This window comes from Pararge aegeria, chromosome 12 (assembly GCF_905163445.1).
Source record: "Pararge aegeria chromosome 12, ilParAegt1.1, whole genome shotgun sequence".
NCBI lineage: Eukaryota > Metazoa > Arthropoda > Insecta > Lepidoptera > Nymphalidae > Pararge > Pararge aegeria.
The window spans coordinates 5081073-5104162 of record NC_053191.1 but is presented as its reverse complement, the minus strand read 5'-3'; the positions used below and the strand labels follow the sequence as shown (position 1 = coordinate 5104162).

At 37.8% G+C, this 23090-nt stretch overlaps 1 protein-coding gene across 3 annotated transcripts; it reads right to left on the bottom strand.

Annotated features, from left to right (window-relative positions):
• Positions 1-50: 50 nt before the first annotated feature.
• On the bottom strand, positions 51-22522 carry LOC120628317 (PAX-interacting protein 1). 3 transcript variants are annotated; one of them, XM_039896626.1, is made up of 16 exons: positions 22324-22522; positions 19719-22235; positions 18113-18286; positions 16785-16889; positions 16058-16136; positions 11053-11222; positions 9718-9808; positions 9162-9285; positions 7868-7964; positions 7242-7382; positions 6447-6593; positions 5431-5643; positions 4570-4722; positions 3935-4013; positions 3172-3391; positions 51-1733 (listed from the first exon to the last, which is right to left on the bottom strand). In XM_039896626.1, the coding sequence occupies exons 1-16, from the start codon at positions 22417-22419 to the stop codon at positions 1169-1171; spliced, it is 4971 nt and encodes a 1656-aa protein (XP_039752560.1). In that variant the 5' UTR covers positions 22420-22522; the 3' UTR covers positions 51-1168. The 3 variants fall into 3 exon arrangements, with proteins under 3 accessions (XP_039752560.1, XP_039752562.1, XP_039752563.1); XM_039896628.1 differs by having other exon boundaries at positions 11053-11219; XM_039896629.1 differs by having other exon boundaries at positions 52-1733; positions 18113-18277.
• Positions 22523-23090: the final 568 nt, after the last annotated feature.

Here is a 23090-nt window from a genome sequence, read left to right as displayed (position 1 = left end):
TTTACTATTTCATTTATTTTCTATCAAATAATTATAAAATTTCCAAAATTTTGACTTACAATAAAAATATATTTTTATTCTTAACATTTATAATTCACAGAAATACTACAAGTACCCATTCAATAAATATATGAACAGTTGTTAACAAAATATCTAGAGATTCGAAATAAAAACAAAAGTAAAATTTTAAGGCACAAGTAAATCATGTAAACAATGTATCAGACAAGTATTAAATAACTGTTTCGGCATCACGTTACTGAAACCTGTTATTGTAACTGTTTCAGAAGCAAATAAGTTTGCAACAATGCTTACATTTAAATTATTTATTTGTGAACGAATACCCTGACTTTAAAAATGCATTAAAAACTAATGTAAATTTACTAACTATGGCTGCAGAGCAAGTTAGCAATTTTTTAGGGTGTGCTATATAATATTAAAATTTCATATGACTATTATCTGAGTACAGAAAACTAAAAAGAAATAATTTCTGATATAATATTACTAACGCATTTTCATACACCCCCGCAAAATTGCCCACACCCTCTTCGAATACTAGTATTGCTTTACTTCGTGACACTTGTCACTGTAAAACTATTTGACTATATTAAAATCGCACTTTAGGCAAAGTTGTCCTTGTTTAAAATTGATATCGTCGTTGAAAGTCCCATACCGTTTCATAAACGCTACACCGCGTAGGTACAATTTTGCTGAGTTATAATTAGGTACACTTTTGCTAAGTTACAAGTAATTTTATATGAAAATAAATAATTCGCCGAATTTAATTAGCCTTAGGATCATTTTGTCTATAGGAAGTTAAGTTTGATGACGAAATCATTAACGCGGTTTTATTTGAAACTGTCCCATAATCTATATCAGCTTTTATTTTTAAATGTTAGTAATGCGTTAAGGGACTCACTGACAATACCTTTAAGTTGTGAAACATTTTACTGACATGGAATGTACATAATATGTCATCTGCATTTTACAATTTTATTCCATAATATATAAGACACTAATTTTTATTGAAATTTAGCGAATATTTTATATTCGAATTGCGGTCACTTCCGTCCAAAAGTTTATTCAACTCTAAATTCATTGTTTTGATACCATAAATTAAAATACATATTGAACTTCATTGAACACCAAATTGTTATATAAAATTTAATATTTAATCAATTCTAACGAGAAACTCTTGTATTTCGAGCCTCTGTCTCAGTATAGCTGATAAGACCACTTCGGTGTTGCAAACTACGTTTAAAGTCTTTTCCGATTGTAATAGATAGTAGACTAGATGCAGATCATTTGGAACAGTCAGAACCAAATAGCTGTACGGCTTTTGGCTGTGCAACTCCTGGATTGAGACATATGATCTGCGATTCTTCTCAACTTTTCCCCCGCACAGCTCGATCATTTCTGTGAGGCTTGACTTTGAGGGTTTCACACAGGGTGTCAGATAGAACGTGATGCCTTCGAAAAGTTTCTTCCTCTGCTCGCCGCAAAGTAAGACTTCGTCCACGTCGCACTTGAAAGTTTTGTTGAAGGCCTCGCCTCGGAGGCCGTGTTTGGCCTCGTCGGCGAACTTGTTGGCGCGTTGGCTCTCTAGGATCCACTCGGGAGAGAGTAAGTGCTTGACGGTGACAAGGCAGCTCACCAGTTTACACGTTCGGACTAGCTTCTCCATTACAAGGTGTGTTGCCTCAGCGGCAGAAGTTACAACGAGACCTCCGAGTTGTCTATGGAAATTAAACACACATTACTTTAAATTCACTATTATGAAACAACGCGGAATACTACGAGCTAAAATACAGTGATATGTTGTATACAGTGATGTGTATGGGCACGACGTATTTTCACGTGTAAAGTTCTAAATATTTATGTTCTCCCACTCTCTCTACATTTCAATCACTATCCGAGCATTGGCGCAAGAATGGAAGTAATAAGTGCTATGGCCGGTGGACAAGTAATTTTTATCCCGTATGTATTGATACCCCTTAAATATCATACGTTATAAAACCGGCTCAGGTTTAATTAAAAACAGCTATGACAGTTAGTAATAAATTGACAGTACTTCTAAATATGCGTTTCGTACCCCCTTAGTTAGACGATCAATTTATATCTTTTTTTTACATGTGAACTATTTTAAACGTTGTGATGTGTGTTTTTTTGATTGCTTTTTCCTCACTATCTTGGTTGGAAATAAGAAAATTAGGAAAAACTATAGAAACGACCAAAAAATAACAATGGGTAAATTAATTAATTTGAATAGAGAATTTAGGTGGTACGTTATTAACTAACGCCTCGCCCTTTAAATGTAACTAATGATCTACGTAACCTTAATGTACCACATAACGTAACACATACGTGTAACGGTTTACAAATCTACAAAAAAAATTACTTTTACCACTAATAATTTATTTTTTTGCTTTTGTAACTTGTACACTATTTATTAATCTCTTCGTCGTTTTCTGTATTTTCAACTCTGCAATTAAATAATTGTTTTTTAATAAAAATTATATTGTAAATATGTGGATATTGTTAATTAGGCATGCCAAAACGGCTGAATAGACCCAGATGAAATTAAGCAGAGATGGATAATAGTCTGCGTTTCATTTCAACACGTTAATAATCCTTATCCAAATAAATAAGTTATACATCACGAGTATTTAATTTTGAACAAAATTGCTCTTGATTTGATTCCAATGAATATCTCAGGAGATTAGTTTTAAAATAATGCTACAACAAATTAATGATGAAGCACCACCGCGGCACATATACGATGTGCAAGGTGGACGGTCAGGCGGGGAGAGGAGTAAAGTCCTACTCTTACTGATAATAGTGTGATTTACCTAAAATAGCTCAAGTAATACTCTTGAAAGTAATATGATATATCTTAGTAGATTTTTTATTTCTTTATTTAAACTCTTTATTTGTACACCACTATGAAGTTAGGAAAATAAAAGAACAATAGAAATACAAAAGGCGGCCTTATCGCTTAGTAGCGATCTCTGCCAGGCAACCTTTAGATTAGGACAAGATCAGCGAGAGCTGACAGGTTGTGTAAAATTATTATAAACCTAAATTCAAATACATAAACAAATTTTTTTTTTTTTTTACTTATCATAAACAAGTTTTTTCATCGAATAAAAGTAAGTAAAGAAATAATGTCTGTACCTGACAATAGCTGCGAGGCGGTTCTGTTCTTGCGGCGGCATGGCGGAGAATAGCACGCGCGGCGCCAAGTGCAGTGGGGGTGGCTGTGGTGGGGGCTGCAGGGCCGATGGGGGAGGGTCGAGGCGCGCTCGCTTGGCGCGCCGCCCGCCCGCGGCCGCCGCACTGCGTTTCGCGCGCTCGTGTGACTCTTGCGTTATGTTGATGGGCATTTTCCATGCGTCTGGAAGGAAAACTTAACATGTAAACGCTAGCCTGGTGTAACCTCTGAAAAAAGCAAAGGTATTGGGTATTTGTGGACGTTTTAGCTAAAGATCATCGTCGATAAGGATAAGTTTTTTTTCGATTACTATAATTATTACTTATTTTTATTATAAATTATTTACAATGCACATTTTAAAGAATTAAGTTAATAAAGTATCCAGTTTCTGCGTATTTATGGTTCCCTATTTTGGCTATCATTAATTCCAGATAAAAGATTTGTTTTCCCAGACCTTTCATTTAGAGAAACAATCCACAACTACAACACAGTATCTTAGGCTTTCTTTTATGGTTCTGGTCTCTGACGGCATTCATTTTCGACTTACTAGAAACTCATTGTTATATTTTGGCCAACGTACAAACGATTTATACTTATAAATTAAAGTTGTGTTTTAAATTATTTTTCATCAAGAATTTTGAGTGTTGGCTGAGTTACGTGTTAGCGACCGTTTATATATTAACTTTTTGAATAAACTAGATCTGAACAGAACATAGCAACACTTACTCATAAGATGCGAAACCAAGCTATAGTCCATGCGGAAAGGATGTTGCAGATTGAACTGTTGATATTTTGCATTCTCGATCTGAAGACAAAAACATATATCAAAACTACCGTAATACGTAGTTCACGTACTCAAGTACGTATACGGACTTGCGTACGCAAACTTGTTATTTGGTGATTCTCGTATTTTATGGTCTGACTATAATTTCTCAAGAAGTATTTTCATAATAAAATCAGATTATAATAACTTTATAGTTTTATGGCATGGCTGCTCCAAAACACGAAAACACGGCAGTTGTTAATTCGATTCTTATTTTGAAATAACTTTATTTAAAACTCTTTATTTACGACTGTAATCGTTAATAAACTTTTATCTGATGAAACAGGTCACCAACGTAGCCATCCTTTTCAAAATATTGTTGTGGAATAGGACACTATTATAAGACCTGTCTATTTGTTTCGATATTTGTGTAACAGAATTTGCACCATAGTCCATATTACTTGTGCTTTAGAGATTTCTGTACAACAGAATTAGTGCCATTGTCTTCCGTTACGTTGTACGTACCGTTACGTTACGTACCGTTACATGAGCTTAAGAGATTTGTGCACAACAGAATTGGCATCATTGTCTGTGTTACCTGAGCCAAAGCTGTCATGTTGCCCAGAAGCAGGTCAGTGAGCCAAGCCGCGCTGACACAGGGGATTCCCCAGTCGCGCGCGCGCCTGTACTTGTTGCCTTCAGCGCGTCGGCAGATCAGCACTGTGTTGTCTCGGCTCATGTATGGTGTTAACTGGAAAGCAAAAACGATTTTACTTTATTGAGAAACGAAATAACTACATTACTGATTCATCTTGATCACCCTAATAGGTTTTGATTTTCTGATATAAAATTTGCCTAGATTACTGTAAATTTCAAGCGGATCTTGTACCATATGCTCCCGTATCACCTTCTGGACTCCATACAAGTTCTTGATTCTATTTCTTGTTCACTTCCTTCTTTTTCCTTCTTCTTCTTCCCTTTCTAGGTAGGACACAATTAAAATATGAGATCTCTCTCTCTCTTGCTGCGGCTCAGTCTCACTGCTCGAGTCTCTTTATTTGTTATCTTCCGGCACGGCTAGCAAGAGACACAAATTATATCCCTTGTCACGGGATAAAATTTACGTGTCCACATGGCAAAGCACGGCAACAACAGAGACTGGGAGAAATGTACACCGTCTATTACTGCACGTATAATATTTGAACATTATTTCCACACGTGCGCCAATGCTCAGACAGTGATAACTGTGGAAGGTAACATTCTTTCCTTTCTGCGGGTAGAAAAATGTCTCCTGCCCATGCTTGCTGTGATGGAGTGTCTCCTGTTTCCTTCTCATCTGATGCATGTATATCTTTCGCCTCCGTCCTTTGTCCCCCTCCCTCATCGGCCGGCCCCAACGAACCTGAGCCGCGAGTAGAAGACCTTGTTGTTGAGTGTGACCAGAGTGACCTTGAGTTACCTTGGTGCCGATCTGTCGCAGGCAGCAAGCGAGACGGCGTCGCTCGTCACGCCGCCAGCCCGTGAGCGCGGCGCGGTGGTGTTGCGCCGGTCGCTCGGTGCGTGCGTGCAGTGCGGGCAGGTGCAGTGCGTGCCACGGCGGTGACACGCATCGCCGCTCAAGCGTATCCGCCACCCAGTACGCAGTCACGCAGCGCTTAGCGTCTCGTAATGCCTGCGGACGTCAATAGAAATGTAATGATGCTCTTGAAACCAAGTCACGTGACACACCACGCTTGGAAACAGGCAGGGTGATTACGTCATCACTCCCGTCAAACATCACTGTTGTATATTTATTGTATGGAATAGTGACTTTTGACAGCAGTATACGCGAGATTTACGCCTGTCGCGTAATACGCATTAAAAACGAATGAATGCGTCGCGCAATGCCTTTTAAAGTGAACAGAGACAACACGCTAGAAATTTAGCCATGTGTCACAACGCTTGAAAACCGGTATTCCGTAACGATAAATGTTAACCGACGTGTTACGACGTAGATGGCAAAAGGCTTGGAAACCGTTTTCTGTACCGATAAAAAAGGAAACCGACGTCGCGCAATGTCTGCGAAAGTGTTAAGACGCGCTTAAAACTAGAAACACATTACAAAGCTGATAAACGCGTTTCGGTACCGATTAGAAGCATTTTAAGGACCTAAATTAATACCAGTGGTTTAGTTAAGTTTAAAATGAGTTCCCTGATACCGTTCAGGGATCGAAAACGACTAACCAGTTACTGAGCGAGTAGCGACCTTGTATGGGTTGATTGACCGCTCATATTCGATCTCGCTCTTCAAAGCGCATTCGAAACCACCGAAGAGCCCCATAACCGGGCAAGACCATATTGGTTTCATTGTTTATACACCCCAAATCACTGGTCTAACGAGACCTAAATAATATAAATATCGGTTATATCGCAACCGTTTTTAAGCCCTGTAGCTGGGTCTTACTCCTCGAACAACTGGTTTTGTACTCCGCGTACCTGCATAACAACGCCATGTCGTTGCGTCTCGCATAGCACATGCGTAACTCGTGCGCAGTACCCGCTCTCCACCTCCCCTCCGCGCCGCACGATCGCCTCCGTCCAGCGGGATACGCGCTCCGCCCCGACTGACTGCTGATACTCCACCTAAACATACGTTATAGATCTTATTTTTAAAGCAATAAAAATCATATTTGCTTAAGTACTTTTGCGATAGCACAACTACTTTTGTACCACTAGTTAGCCTTACCAACCAAATGTGTGCCTTTTTTGTTATAAAACTACTTAAGATGTTATATATATGCAATAGTAAGCTCGATTATAAAGATCTCTTTAAATTTAGAATTTAGGACAAACGCAATAAAAATATTCAAGAAACTTATAATTCTTACGGTGGAACGGTAGCATGGTGTGATCCTCATTTGAAAGGTTGATCTTATGGCACAAGTGAATAAAACAATGCAAAATTGACAGCCTATTGGGGCAGCAGGCAGCGACCCTGCTTTCTGAGTCCAAGGCCGTGGGTTCGATTCCCACAACTGGACAATGTTTGTTTGATGAACATGTATGTTTTTCAGTGTCTGGGTGTTTATCTATATATTATAAGTATTTAACTTTATTATTCATAAAATTATTCATCAGTGGTCCCAATTTATTTATATTATTGGTCAGTAGACCCAAGTACTTTGGGTTTATGGCGACGTGTGTCTTGTCGTAGTATATTTGAAAAATTAAAATTAAAATGATAATAATTTTGTCTCTCGAGGAATTATTTGTGGAAAATTTAATACTTACAATATGAAAAACGCATCCGAGAAGGAACAGATCAGGCGGCAACTTGAGGTTGGGATTGTGTCCGTAGAACTGAGCGCGCGGGGGTGCCGCCCTTACTGCCCCCGCGTACACTTTGTTGCCCACTACCCCTGCGCTGCCCGCCTATAAAACATATATCGTCTTTAGCTTTCCGCCATGTTGAAATTCTCATGACGTCACAAGTTAAGTCCAATATTGACTTTCAAGTAAATAGAAACTTCTTAAGTGTGCAGTCGATGCAGTATCAATGGATAAATAGTTCGTAAGAACCCGAATCAAAAGTTTAATATGAACTACCCAACCTCCTACTTCTTTTCTCCCTTGGTGGCTAATTTACTCATGGAAAATATATTAAGGTCAGATCTAATAAAAACCTCATCAGAAAAGTGCATAAAAGTATTTTCCTTTGTTTCAAAAATTCAAAGTTTGTGATGAGTATTTTTTCAAATTTTGAATGACTCATTCGGATGGTTGCAACTTATTTAATCTTAATATAATTTTACCTGTTTGATTTCTGCTTTTGTCAATATGTCAAGGTCAAATAGAAGGAGGAATCTAGAAGGCTCAGTTATCGGCTAGTTTTCCATAGTATACATGAGATTAAATACCGGCGTGGGCACTTGGTGAGGATGGTGCGCTGGACCCAGTAGCAGCCGAGTGGACGCCCGAACCGCACCGCCCGCTGCGTGTGCCGCTGTCATAAGCCTGTATCAAAATACACTAGTTGTTTGACTTGATCGGGGCGAAAGTAACGAAAACTGAAACGAGCGAGCGAACTAACAAGACTATAATATAAATGTTTGAATAGAATTGACGCATCTGATGGTAACTGGAAAACCATTACATAGTAAACCTTTAAGTGCATGCAAAGAACATCACTACTAATATTATAAATGTGAAAGTAAGTTTGTTTGTTACGCTTTCACGCAAAAACTACCAAACCGATCATTACGAAGCTTTGTACACATATTCCTGAAGGTATTAGAAGTAATATAGGAAGCTTCTTATCCCGAAATGAATCTTTGTTCTCTGGGGAGAGTAGACGAAAGTTTTTGACGATTTTACACCAGGCTTAGATATCCTAAATACATAAAGTGCTGCCCACATTTATGAGGCACATGTCTTTTGAAAAACAAAAACGGACGAAGTCGCGGGCAACAGCTAGTGTCCTATAAATTGCCACCTTGTGTCCGTCAACCTGAGCCGTAGGTGATAAGCCTCATGTGCGATTCACACGAGCAACCACACTCTTCTCCGAAAGAGCTGTCACAAAAAGCTTTACTTCTACTAAACTAGTTTATTGGCATCAGAAAAAGATGCAATGGAGCTACTCGGAGATACTCGGAGTATCTCTACGTGATAAAGAATAACCAGTGTTACCGAATTTCGAAGCTACAGGGACAATGCGTTGGGTAAATAGCTCGCAGGACCGATGGACGTTGGAATCCCATAGTGGCCATCTATTGGCGTCTATCTGTTGAAATGATGATGTTAAATGAGGGCCCCAACTACTTAATACATAATTATTTTAGTGATGTCTTCTGTTTTCCACATTGTCCCTTTGTTTTGAACGATTTGAACGCCTCTAATCGCAGGTCCATTTTGACTTTCGTGTTCGGTAATGTCACAGTAAAATATAATTTATGCACACTTGTTTTGAAGATCAAATCGTCCGCAGTTTCACATCAATTCTATTTTGCATGATAAAAAATGGGATTCTTGAATTTCCGACTGTAAAACGAGTGGCATTAAGTCCATTTTGCTTTATCGTTACAGTGATCCGATAGTCAGAGAGTACTCGACGATTGCGAGCATCAAAACCTTAAAGTGCTGAAAAGTTATCAATACCTAATCGTGGATGATTTACCGTTAACATTCCTTCGAGTAGTGAATTATATGTACCTCAATGTTCCGGCAGCCGAAGGTTCGTGATCCGGTGGCGGCGCGGCGCCCTGCAGTCGAATAGACAGCATGTTAGCCAGAGCTGTCTTCGTCTTTGAGTTCACTAACAGAGCACTTGCGCCGGCTATGAAGACAAAGTCAAAAACTGTATTATACGGTGTCATTTTTTGCACGAAGATTAAATTAAGCTTGCGCAGCGCAGAACTATCGTTCAGGGCAAATCGTCCCAATTTATTTATTTATTTGGTATCTATGACCCATCACTACGCACTATACCATAACATAAATAGAATAATTAAACTAAATAAAAAAAATACTTACATTAAATATTAATATGCAATATAAAAAAAATGGAAATAGGTCTTTAGTCCAGGAATGGATTGTTATTGGCTAATAATTGATAAAAGTGATGATTTAAACACTATTTTCCGTACTTTTTAGGGTAAAATATCCTTTTAAAATATTAAAAAACATAAATTTTAGTGCACTTTTTTTAATACAAAAGGCAAATTATAACCAAATCGGTTTTGAAAACTAACCCGTCGGTTGACCTTACCTTGCTGTTGTTCTGGGGTGGTGGGCGTTAGAAGAGCATCCACTTGTTGCTCTTGCAGCGGAGTTACCACGTGTTGCGTGACGGGTGCAACCTACACAAAGGCATAAATTTAAATGTTACACGCTAAGTAACTTGAGCAATATTTACGCAATTTTCTATTTCGTCGTCAGCTCAAGCTTTTCGCTGAGGTATATATATATATTGATTATTTTTGAAAGCTGTTAATCATAACATTAAAGGTAAATAACTGTGTAAAAATTAAATTGTATTTTCTGCGAAGTAGTTAACGGTAGTAGTTAACTTTTGAAATTCAAATCACATTATTTGAAAGTAATCGTTCCTATAGTTTTGATGGTCAGTTACCAAAACTAGTTGTACTCTAAGATTCTCCCTCCTACGAGAGAGGAGCTCATTACTTTACAAAGGGGATCGAACTCGGTGTTAGCTTGAAAGTGTTAACCACTATACTTTCACGAATAAATGAATCGATGAAAGAATGAATGCCTACATAGATGAATGATAGAATTAATGGTTGCATAGATCAATCAATTATATGCATAGATGAATGAACTTGTGCTTAGAAGAATGAATGAATGCATAGATGAATGAATGGATGCATAGATAAATTAATGTATAAATGAATATTTATACATACATTCAGTATGTATAAATATACAACGACAATACTGAATACACACATCGCCATCTAGCCCCAAAGTAAGCGTAGCTTGTGTTATGGGTACTGAGATGACTGCAGAATATTTTTATGAATAATAGTCATAAATACTTATTATACACATATAAAAAATATGTTCATCACACAAACATTTTCCAGTTGTGGGAATCGAACCCACGGCCTTGGACTCAGGAAGCATGGACTGCGCCAATGACCATCAAATGTATGCAAAGATGAATGAATGGATGCATAGACGAATGAATGGTGCATAGATGAATGAATGGATGCATAAATGAAAAGTATATACGAATGCATGAATACATAGATGAATGATTGGATGCATAGATGAATAATTGGATGCATAGATGAATGATTGGATGCATAGATGAATAATTGGATGCATAGATAAATGAAAGTATGTATTTATTAATTATATTATTTACTTTTTATCAATTTGTGTACACTAGTTTATGTATTAGCATGTAGTTATTCGCATATATGTATTTTAATATTTGTACCACCAGCAGTATATTCTCCTCTTCTTTTTTTTTCATTTTATATATGTTAATGTTGTGGTATACAAATAAAGAGTTTAATAATAATAATGTATGCATAGATGAATCAATGAATGTAGATAAATTAATCAAGCAGCGGTTTACCTGTTTAGCGGCAGCGTGGTGATGAGCGGCGTGATCCCGCTGCGCTTGGAGCTGCTGCAAGCGCTGGTATTGCTGCTGTCGCTGTAGCTGCTGCAGAGGAGTTTCCACGTTCCCAGTCACCGCTGTGGCACCTCCCACAGAACCGACGTTGCCCGCTACGGCCCCACCTACTAAGGAGTTTAGTACACATTTACATCATCTACAAGCTTTATTATTCCTCTACATTTAAGTCAGCCCTAGTCTGCAAACCAACATACCACATAGCATGGGCAAGAGACCCTTTTTTTTCTCCGGGGAAAGGGAAAACTTTTATCTTCTCCCACAGCTTTATCAACTCTCCGAGCATTAGCGCACATAACATCTTAACAATATACGTGTTACGAGATTACCGCCATTTAGAGTGATGGGTCAACAGTAATTGTTCCGATAGTCGTTACAGTCAATGGTCTTCTCGCAAAAAGCTTCGGTTGCTTGGTTACTTACTTTTTGTTTTTCTATTATAATTTACACTGTTGAAAATTAAAAAACGGCGGTATAAATTTTGTCTATTGCCTATGCTAGCCATGCCGATGTTAAGTAAGGATGCAGTCTAAAATGGTAACAGGCTAATCTGTTCGAAGCATCGTCAATGGGGAAAACCACTGTCAATGAGTTCCGCCTAGAGAGCGCCAAATGTTTGAAACACATGCCTATAATAATAAATAAATAAATAATAAACATACTATGACAATACACACGTGGCCATGTAAGGCCCAAAGTAAGCGTAGCTTGTGTTATGGCGTCTGAGATGGCTGAAGAATGTTCTTATGAATAGATTTCACATAAATACTTTTAATATACAGATAAAAACCCAGACACTGAAAAACATCCATGTTCATCACACAAACAATCAGAAAGCAGGGTCGCTACCCACTTCGCCAATGTTTTTAAGTGGAAGCTCCGGGGTGAGATCACCGGCAGCGTCACTTTTAAAATTATCCTAAGTCAGAGTTGGTGGGAGGATACGGCCGCGGCTAGTTACCACCCTACCGACAAACACAAGCCGCTAAAGACGGCAGCGCTCTCTGCGTAAACGTTTTCAGTAATCTTCCCCATTATTGATTGTATTTTTGATACATGCATAGAATGGTACAAATAGGCGCCCCACCACCTTACTACATCCCAAATCAAACATCTACAAGATAAGCTTTAATTGCAGTTAGTCCAACAGTTAAGTTTAACAATACAGGGAAGCTGAAACAACAGCGTTTTGGATCATTCTCAGCATAATAGCGTTCCACTACTGGGCATAGGTAAACTCTTTGCTCTTTCCTATAAACAATCTACTTCGAAAGGTTTTGTACCTTTTGCATATGCAGATGTGACTAATTCATTCGTGGGATTGAGTATACGCTTTAATAATATGATTGGATGAATTTATAAGTATAAAGAATATGTTAAAATTTCTTAATGACAAGGTTGCCTGGACACATCCGGCTCCGCTTTCATCCCTCAACGAAAAACGAATGTTTAAATGTAAATTGATGAAAAGAGCAACTGCTGAGTTTCTTGCCGGTTCTTCTCGGTAGAATCTGCCATCCGAACCGGTGGTAGAATCTGTACATACCGACAGACTTGACGTTTTAAAATATCCTGGGGGCACGGGGGCGGAATTCCATATGTTTATGCCGATAACATAGTAATTTATAAATTTATTGTAAAAACTACCTAGTTGGTGGCTGGCATGTTCAACTCCTACGGATTGTGATGTTTAAATGTAGAGGTAATTCAATTTCAGTTTTAGCTCGGAGTTGGGAAATTAGAGGTGTTCACTGTTCACCCTCATGCCTCGGAGAGCACGGTACTTCATCGATCTCACTTAGTGCTATAAAAATGTGATAGTGATCGTTAAAGCCCACCAAACAGCATTGAAGCAGCGGGGCGGATCTATGCTCTACTATCTCTTCTGAGAAGACACCTATGCTCAACAGTGGACATTCTAATAAGCTGATTATTATTATCAATTCTGAAATTTATGGAGTATAATATTTGAAATGTCCTAATCATTTTTTTAATTCAATGTTCTGTGGTTTACAAAGACTGTATTATTATATTTATTAAAACTACTTAAAAGAACGCAAAGAAGCTTTTTAAGATTTGATATCTCGGTTATATACAGGAATTTTGTGAGGCCTTAATTTAAAGGCTAATGTCTATGAATGAATGAATGAATACACTTTTATTGTACACCACATAAACATAACAAATTAAAAGTAAAAATTTAACAAAAGGTATACAATTCGGCGGCCTTATCGCTACATAGCGATCTCTTCCAGGCAACCAAATAGGTTAAAAACAGCTCAAGAAAAGAGGTAGGTGGTAGGTCTATCCTAGATATATTCGATCCTCCATGAAACGAATAACTTTTACAACTCCTCAATCGGATTCCACAGTAATTATATTTCCTCTAAAAACTGTAGAACCACACAACAATTCATATTTACATATAAAACCATACATTTATATTAATAAGTGTTGAGTAAGTTCTAAAACTAGGCACTCAATACAACAACACACAACCCTTTTACAAACCCTACGCCCTCTTTAAAAGTTACCTCACAACAATATTTTTAATTTTACTCACGTTCTGCTTCACTTAAATCCATTAGAATTCCAAGTGTGATTTTGAGGAAATATTAAAACTAAAGTAGTTTTATAGAAACGCACATGTGTATTGAGCAGAGTTTATATTAACATTAGAAATTAAAAGATATTATATTAATAAACAACTTTGATTAGAACTTTAATATTCTTAATATAAAAATCGAGATTCGAAAGTTATAGGTTCATAACTTATAGCAACGCTTGGCGATCACTACGAAATATTCATCGCGGTATTAGAACATGAGGTTGGTATCGCTTTGAAATTGTAATTTCCGTCGCCCATCAGTATGTATGGACAGTAATCTGAATACCAAAAACTTCTAAACACGTTCAACGCCATTTTGCTCGAGTTTTCTCTCAGTTAAGTACCTAAAAATGTGAGTGAGACAATATCAATATGTGAAATGCATCTATGTATAAAACTATCCATCACACTTTTTTTCAAACTAACTATTTTTCATCTAACAAAGAGTTTCCGTTTTTCTTTCATCGCAATTTTTCTTGCATTATTACGTCAGCAAAACACCTGACAACGCTGACAACTGTGCATATGAATGCATGTATACAACGTCTAAATGAAAACCGAAATAATACTTCACAGACTTCAGACGTACATTATGTAGGGTCTCTGAGACTTAAAATCTAATAAAAAATAAAACCTAATAGTTTTTGAATAAACCACAGTCAAACTTCTTACTGAAAACCATCAGTTACAGTCCTAACTTCAATGCAAAATTAAAATCATGTGAATTTGTCACTTAATTAGGTACGCGTCGCATAGCGTAGGTAGGCTCGTGTCGGTCTTTTATCTTCAATAGGGTTGTCAACACTTGAAATGTTTTCAATTCGTTTGTATGGAAAAATAAATATGCTTCTTATGATATAATATTTTTACAGGGTGGTTCCTTATGAAATGTACTTATGCATCGCTCAATATTATTTCGCAATTCTTTTACACGTTGTATATCCCAGGGCACGCCTGGAACACGTCCTACAAAATGCCACCCCTGTGTCCACAAACCTGAGTGGTGTTACGCCTCACGTGCCTGTAAATAACACCGGCACCCACGCCCTTCAGACCGGAACACAGAAATGCTGCTTGGCGGCAGAAATAACATGGCGGCAGTACTTTATAGGAAGGAGCTCTGTCAATAAAAGCTCTACTACTCTTAAATCAGATGATTGAATGGTGATGGAAAATACTCAAATAGTCGTCTTATAAACATCATCACTAGAGGGCACGGCAGGGTGATTACGTATCTCGCGACAGGTTTGCGACAGGCGTAAATCTTGCAATCACTGCTGACAAACGTCACTTTTGTTTTTTATTGTATGGAAAAGTGACGTTTGACAGCAGTGATTGCAAGATTTACGCCTGTTGCAAACCTGTCGCGAGATACGTAATCACCCTGCGGGTCTACTCCCACAATGAGAACGGGGGTTAAGGCCGTAGTCCATCACGCTGGCCTATTGCGGATTGGTGGATGTCACACACCCTTGAAAACACTATAAAGCACTCTCAGGCATATAGGTTTTCTCACGATTGCACTTCACTGTTGAAGCTAGTGATACATATTTTAATTGCTTGAAATGCACAAAACTTAGAGGTGTGTGTCGGGATTCGAACTCGCTCCCCCGAAAGTATAATCGAAGCCCTACCGACTATCACCGCTTCTCATCGAATGAATATTTATTTTAATACTCATTTGATTTCTTTGAAGTTGTACAATTGAGATGATGCCTGAAGCATGCCTGAGTGTTCTCCATATCCAATTCCTACTTGGCTAACATTACTAATGACTACTCATGCCGTGAGACCTGTTGCCTGTAGAGAGCCGGTAGTGGATTAATGATGATGATGGTGATGGACAATCGTAACTGTTATACAATCTATCTATATATATAAAAGAGAAAGTGTGTGGGTATGTTCCGTATAGGCTCCGAAAAGGCTGGACCGATCTCAATGAAACTTTCAGGGAATTTCTGGATTGACCTGGAGAGTAATCCTGTAAAGTTTGGTGCACTCCTATTTTTGAACTGTCAAACTGTCAAATACAGCTTTTATTTACTATGTTGATATTCTATTGTTGGGTTTACATGGGTGTAGATAATGATCTTCACCCTCTCGAGAAGAGAATAGAAGAGAATGAATACGGAGAGAAATAAATGATTTAATATATTATGAGACTTAAATTAAAAATATAATGATGTAAGTTTATTGTATAAATAAAATAAAGCAAAATCTAGCCCGGCGAAGCGGGCTACGGGTACGCTAGTATTTAATAAATACAAAAATAAAATTGAATGTAAGGTATAATTTGTATTATACGTATATTTATATCAAAATAGAGATTACTCTTACCAGGAGATTGTGGTGTCTGAACTGACTGAGCCGTGGGTAATGCGGTGGCCCTTGCGCCTTGCTGTTGGAGCCATTGTACCTGTCGAAATTAATCAGCATCTTTACATAGCATAAAACAAAGTCGCACACGCTGTTTGTACGCTTCGTCATATCAACCAGTGGCGTGTACTTCATATATACACAAAAGCGCTGCCTAACCTAACATTTTCACATAACTGACACTGGAGGAGGATTTTACCTTTTTATGCCATTTTACTTCTTTATGCTCGCCATTGTCCTGTGCACGCCACTGATATCAACCCATTATCGGCAATCTACACAGCACGGATCTCCTCCCACAATTAGAAGGGTTTAGGCCGTATTCCACCACGCTGGGCCAGTTTGGATTGGTGGACTATAATACACTATATTTAATACGTGTGTACATTGATACAATGCGTGTATGCGATGTATAAATACATAAGAGAAAACTAGAGATTTCTTGGGAAACGGTAACTTTTTTCCGACACCTAAAATTCGTAAAAAAACGAAAAACATAAATTCATCTATTTTTGAAAAGTCAAGTGTGACTGTTTTTAGTGACTACCACCAATTCAGAGGGCAGATTCTGAATCAAGATTACTCCGAGAAAAACTATGGTAATCCCATTTTACAAAGATTCTCCATTCATCTTTACTGTTCTACCAATATTCTTCAAAGTAGGTAAAATAAACATCAAGGAATATACCTGCTGTTGCTGAGACAATCCCGGCGGTAGCTGACTTCGAATGAAAGTAACACTTTGTGGTGCTGGAGAAGGTGCACCCGGAGACCCGGTGACTACACCTTGTTGCTGCAATAGAAAAACTTTTTTATTGATAATACAAATTTAAATAAAAATAGATAGTAGCATAGGATTTAACAATAATTAGTATGAGTATATTTTGACGTTTTATAACGCTACACATTAGGTTTAATTATCCAAAAAGATTAATAAATATAAAAATAAATAAATATACTACGACAATACACACATCGCCACCTAGCCCCAAAGTAAGCGTAGCTTGTGTAATGGGTACTAAAAAATAGCTGATGAATATTTTTTTATGAATATAATACACATAAAAACTTATAATATACAGATAAACACCCAGGCACTGAAAAACATTCATGTTCATCACACAAACATTTTCCAGTTGTGGGAATCGAACCCACGACCTTGGACTCAGAAAGCATTTGTATTTGTATACTTGATTTTATCTTTAAGTTAGAAAAATATTATCTTCTTACTTGAACGTCGATTTTATGTTTTAGTTAAGACCAAACCAACTGGCCACAAGCCTTACATTGACTACACTTAGGATGTCAGCTAATATAAGACGTGCCATTAAAGAATAGATTTGAAAAGGCGTTAGCTACTTTTGATGGTATAGGAATCATAAAAAAGAAAATATTATTTTACTTTATCAATAATCAAATTTAAATTTAATTTTATAACTCTATATTATTTATTTATTAAGACAGACAGACAGACTTGACGTTTAAAGGTGACCTGGGGGCATGGGGGCGGAATGCCATGTGTATATGCCGTTATTGTTGTCAATATTTTATATATAAAATTTAAAACTACATGGTGTAGTGGCTGGCATGTAGTTGATACTATGGATTGCGAGGTTCTGCGTTCGATTCTTGGGTTGTTGTAACAATTATGCAAAACATACATTAGAGAGCTTATTCCTTAGTATCCAAATTTAATCTTCTGGTTTTCACTAATGACACTAATATTATTATTATTAATCAACTTGAAGATAACTTTTTTTAATGATCATTTTGTAATGTAAAAATTCAAGGGGGCTTATCTTCTGTCAGTTCAATATGAAACACTTTGATCCTTTTACAAATCCCAATCCTGGAATAGGAAGTATCCTATGTTACTCTTCGTCCTTTCAACTGACTGTATGCGAGAAATCAAGTTGCTTGGCAGCTAAGTTAAGGCGTAAAGGAAGGACAGACAAACAAACAAGAAATATTCTTTAATGGCGCGGCTTATACTTAAATATAAAGAGGCTAGATCACCTGCTGGGCAATCGCTGCAGCTCTCTGCATGGACAGTTGCCTGCGTTTCTGCAGCTGTGCGACGAACATCGCACGCTGCTTTGGGTCCATTTGCTGCAACTGTGCATGAGTCTCGGCGTCCAGGTGTATAAGCTGCCGGCCCCCACTGCCGGCCGTCCACGACACCTGCAACACCTTCATATTAAACCAGTAGAAGTCAATAACTTTCTCATACTTTCTTAGTATAAGTAGGTGTTTATGAAAATAAATAAAGAAATATACTACGACAATACACACATCGCCACCTAGCCCCGCAAAGTAAGCGGAGCTTGTGTTATGGGTACTAAGATAACTGATGAATATTTTTATGAATACATATTGTATTACTATTATGTACGTGTTTATTTGTACATAATTACTTATAGTATACAAATAAACACCCAGACAATTAAAAACATTCATGTTTATCACACAAACATATTTCAGTTGTGGGAATTGAACCCACAGTCTTGACTCAGAAAGCAGGGTCGCTACCCACCGCGTCAATCGGCCGTCAAAAGGCAAAAGGGGCTTACCATCGCTGAAAGCAGTATTATTGTGATGTTGCTTATATTGTTGTTTAAGAATACGTATTTATTAGGATTCAAGGTATGCCATATAGTTATTTTAAAATAGTACTACTTAAAGCGATGATAGTAAGCCGCAAGAGAATTAACATTTTTTTTGTTTAGCTCATAAAAGGGGCAATTAGGTAAAATAAACATAGGTTTAATATGCAACTGTGGTGCTTTGGCAGGTTAATTATCCCATATGATGCCATGCAATCATTCTTGTGTGTATGCATGTATGTATTTTCATTCTTCATTCAGTTTTGAATTATTATAATATGTGCCTTTAAAAGACCACTTTTAGTGATAAGGCCGCCTTTGCACCCTAGCACAGAAAACAGTACTATTACTGTTTTCCTTGCATTTTTCCTATTGTGTTGTGTTGCAATAAAGTGTTTCTAGTCTATTCTATTCTTTATTAGAAACATAGAAGTCAGAAATACATATTTCTTAATATGCCTTATTCATTAGTGTCAACCGCAGTGCCTCTGAGAGTTCTGAAGCCCAAATTCCTGGTTATTGTCACTAACTTGTGATAATTTAATAGTTAAGTTATGGTGGGTATATAGCCTAAACCTGCTCTTCTATGAGAGAGGAAGCCTGTGCCTGTGCCGTGCCGTTTAAAGGTGACCTGGGGGCCTAGGGGCATGGCGGCGGAATGCCATGTGTATATGCCGTTATTGTTGTCAATATTTTATATATAAAACTAAAAACTACATGGTGTAGTGACTGGCATGTAGTTGATACTACGGATTGCGAGGTTCTGCGTTCGATTCTTGGGTTGTGGTACCATTAAGCAAAACATGCGTAGAGAGCTTATTCCTTAGTATCCAAATTTAATATATTTAAATTACACTACATAGACTTTTCTGGTTTTCACTAATGACATGTTATTATTTTTAATCAACTTGAAGATAACTCTTTTTATGATCATCTTGTAATGCAATGAAGTTGATAACTAATATAATAAGTAACTTTTAGTTTAACATGTAAGCATAATAAAGAAATGTTCATCTTACCCTTGGCCCAACAGAACCGGGCTGGCCGATTTGCTGTCTTTGCTGCAAATATTGCTGTTGCTGCCATGACACATTCTGGCCACCTTGTACTATTTGTTGACCACCCGGAGACACTATCTGTTGACCTCCGCTATGTGTAATTATTTGCTGAATGCCTCCACCAGTTAGCTGAGAACCTTGCTGTGGGGATTGAGGTACTTGCGTCAACACTTGCTGACTTTGGCCAACACTTTGACCAATCAGTTGTTGGCCAGATTGACCCACTATTTGCTGAGACGATTGAGCAATAACAACTTGGTGCTGCTGACCCTGTTGGGTTATCACATGTTGGCCACCCTGTGACAGGACTTGCTGTCCTCCCTGAGTAATAATCTGCTGGCCACCTTGGTTCACAATTTGTCCGCCTTGGTGAACAATCTGACTTTGAGACACAATTTGTTGTCCACCCTGCAATGTCACTTGTTGGTTTCCGTGTACCAATATTTGTTGTTGGCCTGTGTGCTGATTTATTAAAACTTGCTGTGGTTGCACAATTTGCTGTTGCCCGCTACTATTCATTAGTTGCTGTTTTTGAACTAATATTTGATGATGAGTTTGCCCTTGGTTACCAATTGTTTGCTGGAGAATTTGCTGGGGTTGTTGAATAGAGTGCTGCTGTGGACTGAGTTGAGGTTGCTGATTGTTGATTAGTGCTTGCTGCTGAGTCTGCATAATTTGTTGCTGCAATATAACTTGATTGGCCGAGTTGCGTGACTGAACAAGTGGGCTTCTTATTATTTGATGCTGCCCTTGTACATTCTGTACCATTTGAATGTTCTGCTGTCGCCAAGTGCCTTGAACTGGGACAGAGTTACCCTGTTGACTTTGCAAAGTTTGCTGCACTGTCTGAATCTGTTGCCCAATCACTGATTGTTGCTGCGTTGTGTTACCCACAAGTTGACCTAGTTGGCCTTGCCCACTCTGAGCTTGTGAAGTCACCAGACCCTGCTGATTTATAACACCCATATTGATACTTTGTCTTTGATTAGCCAGAGACTGAACAGTTTGTTGTTGTAATCCTTGTTGGGAAGACATTTGCTGCCCTGAATTTAAAAGCTGTTGTTGATTTAATACCTGATTTTGACCCAAACTCTGATTGAGTTTAGCATTTTGAAGGCTCTGTTGAAGATTTTGAGTGGACTGCGCCAGTTGTTGGGCAATATTCTGGACTGCACTCTGCTGACTCAAGGTTAATCCTTGCTTCATCACCATATTTTGCTGGTTCAATTGTGACTGCTGCAAGTTGTTAGCACTTTGACTCAACATCTGGCTGATATTCTCAATTTGCTGCTGAGCTGAGGTCATAGATGTGTTAGGGCTCTGACTGATGTTCTGCGACTGCTGAATGTGATGCTGGTTGCTCTGTATATGCTGCTGTATAATGTTTTGAGTTATTTGAGCAGCAGAGACATTGGGTTGTGAGAATCCTTGCTGGCTCTGCTGATTGCCAATCTTTTGTTGCAGCATTTGCATTCTCTGATTCATTTGGTGTTGTTGCAGTAACTTCTGTTGTTGTATTTGTATTGCAGATAGCCCATGTGGTTGTTGCTGCTGCGCTTGCTGGCTCTGCTGGCTGTAGTTTTGCTGTTGTAAATTGACTTGTTGATTTTGGACATTCATCCCAGCCTGAGTTACAATAGAACTTTGTCCAAGTTTTTGAATAAATTGTGTATTTGCCTGACTGCCTTGTATTTGCAAATTCTGGGTAACAATACCCTGAGGTATAGACTTACTTATGATACTGGAAGTGGACATTGCGTTACTATAGCCCATAGAATTAACACTAGAAGTTGGTGGGGCAGATGAATTTGCTGATGAAGGGGGATGATTCCAGGGCATTCTTTGTTTTAACTTGTCGAGAAGAGCTTGCGTCTCATCCTTGTTCTCAGCCATATTTTGTGTGGGTACCTCGTTTTTAGCAATGCCTTCTTCAAAATCAAACCCTGTGATCGCACTGATACGATCCATTGGCTTTGGCGGAGGCTGAGGGACTACAAGCAGCTTTGGGTGGAACACTTCAGTTACAGCTTGTATTCTTGCTAATATGCTCTCTACCACCCAATCTGGGGTTACAATTTTTATTTTAGGACAAGACAAGGCAGCACTGTATTTCCTCCCTGAGGCAGAACCACAAATCAAGTGAGTGCAATTTGTGTTCAAGGTCAACCTCACTTTTCCACCATGATAAGTTATGAGTGCAAACAACGCTTTGGCATCAGCAGGGCTCACTTTAGACACGCAAACATTAACATTCGAGAATATCTTATTCTTATTGGGGAAGTAAGGCTTTGGGTTAGCAAGCTTCTTGAGACGGGCGCACGCGAGGACCCAGTTTTCCGTCACTGCAGGAATTTGGTAGATGTCCTGGGCATCGTCGAGGTCTGTATCAACGGCATTATGTCCACAAATTAGATGAGTGACATAGTCTGAGAAATACTTTGTGTTTTCCGCCCCCCCTGACTGAAGCAACTGCATAATCTGCGAACACAATGAAATGAGGGACCAGTTATACTACAATTCGACGCGTAAATAAAAATAAAAACAAGAATACACGTCAAAAACAAACCCTTTCCGAGACATCGCCAGAGAGGTAGTACTTGACATCCTTAAACACTGGCTCTTGCAAAGATAATGAATCTAAATCGTCAACAATCGTTACCATTTTCTATTTCAGGGCAGTTATGGAAAACTTAGGCTTATATGAACATTTTATTGATACTTTCATTTATGAGCGCCGAAAATAAAACTCAAGCGAAAACGTCCATTATAAAAAATGTTGCCATTTTATTCCACCCATTTGATAACATTTTGACAACTAATACTTTTGGACCAATTATGACCAATATTATAAACTATAAAATTTTATAAGAACAATTAATAGTAAAATTATTAAAGTTAAGTTATTTAAAATATACATATCAAGCTTATTCAAAATAAGAATAAGTATAGTCTCTTTGAATTATACACAGGTAAACTCTTCAAAGAGGATAGACACACTAATTAAAATATTTGCTCTATTATCTCAAAGGTTCCGTAGTGGTATCTACTGAATTTCTAAAAGCGCCAGTCAAGTTTTACATAATCACGCGATCGCAAGAAAGACCGTAAATGAACGGTATCTGTGTTTAGTTCATTTCAATATTTAGAATATTTAATAATTCTATTCATCATAAGCCTAGTAATTTTATTTATCATAGACCGTAGCTCGTAGAAAAATTAAAATCCTAAACTTTTAAGTTTATTGCGCAATACGTTAAAAATCGTGTTGTAAAATCATTTTCATTTCCTTAATAATTCAGTAAAGTAGTTTTTTTTTTTTTCAATTGTTAAAGT

What these genes read in the sequence shown, in the direction of transcription:
- LOC120628317 (XM_039896626.1), bottom strand. Translation starts at nt 22,419, where the DNA reads ATGGTAACGATTGTTGACGATTTAGATTCATTATCTTTGCAAGAGCCA. An exon ending in CCGGTTCTGTTGGGCCAAGG is followed by an intron (nt 18,287 to 19,718) that starts GTAAGATGAACA and finishes TTTAATATGAAG; the next exon opens with GTGTTGCAGGTGTCGTGGAC. An exon ending in CTGCAGCGATTGCCCAGCAG is followed by an intron (nt 16,890 to 18,112) that starts GTGATCTAGCCT and finishes TTTCTATTGCAG; the next exon opens with CAACAAGGTGTAGTCACCGG.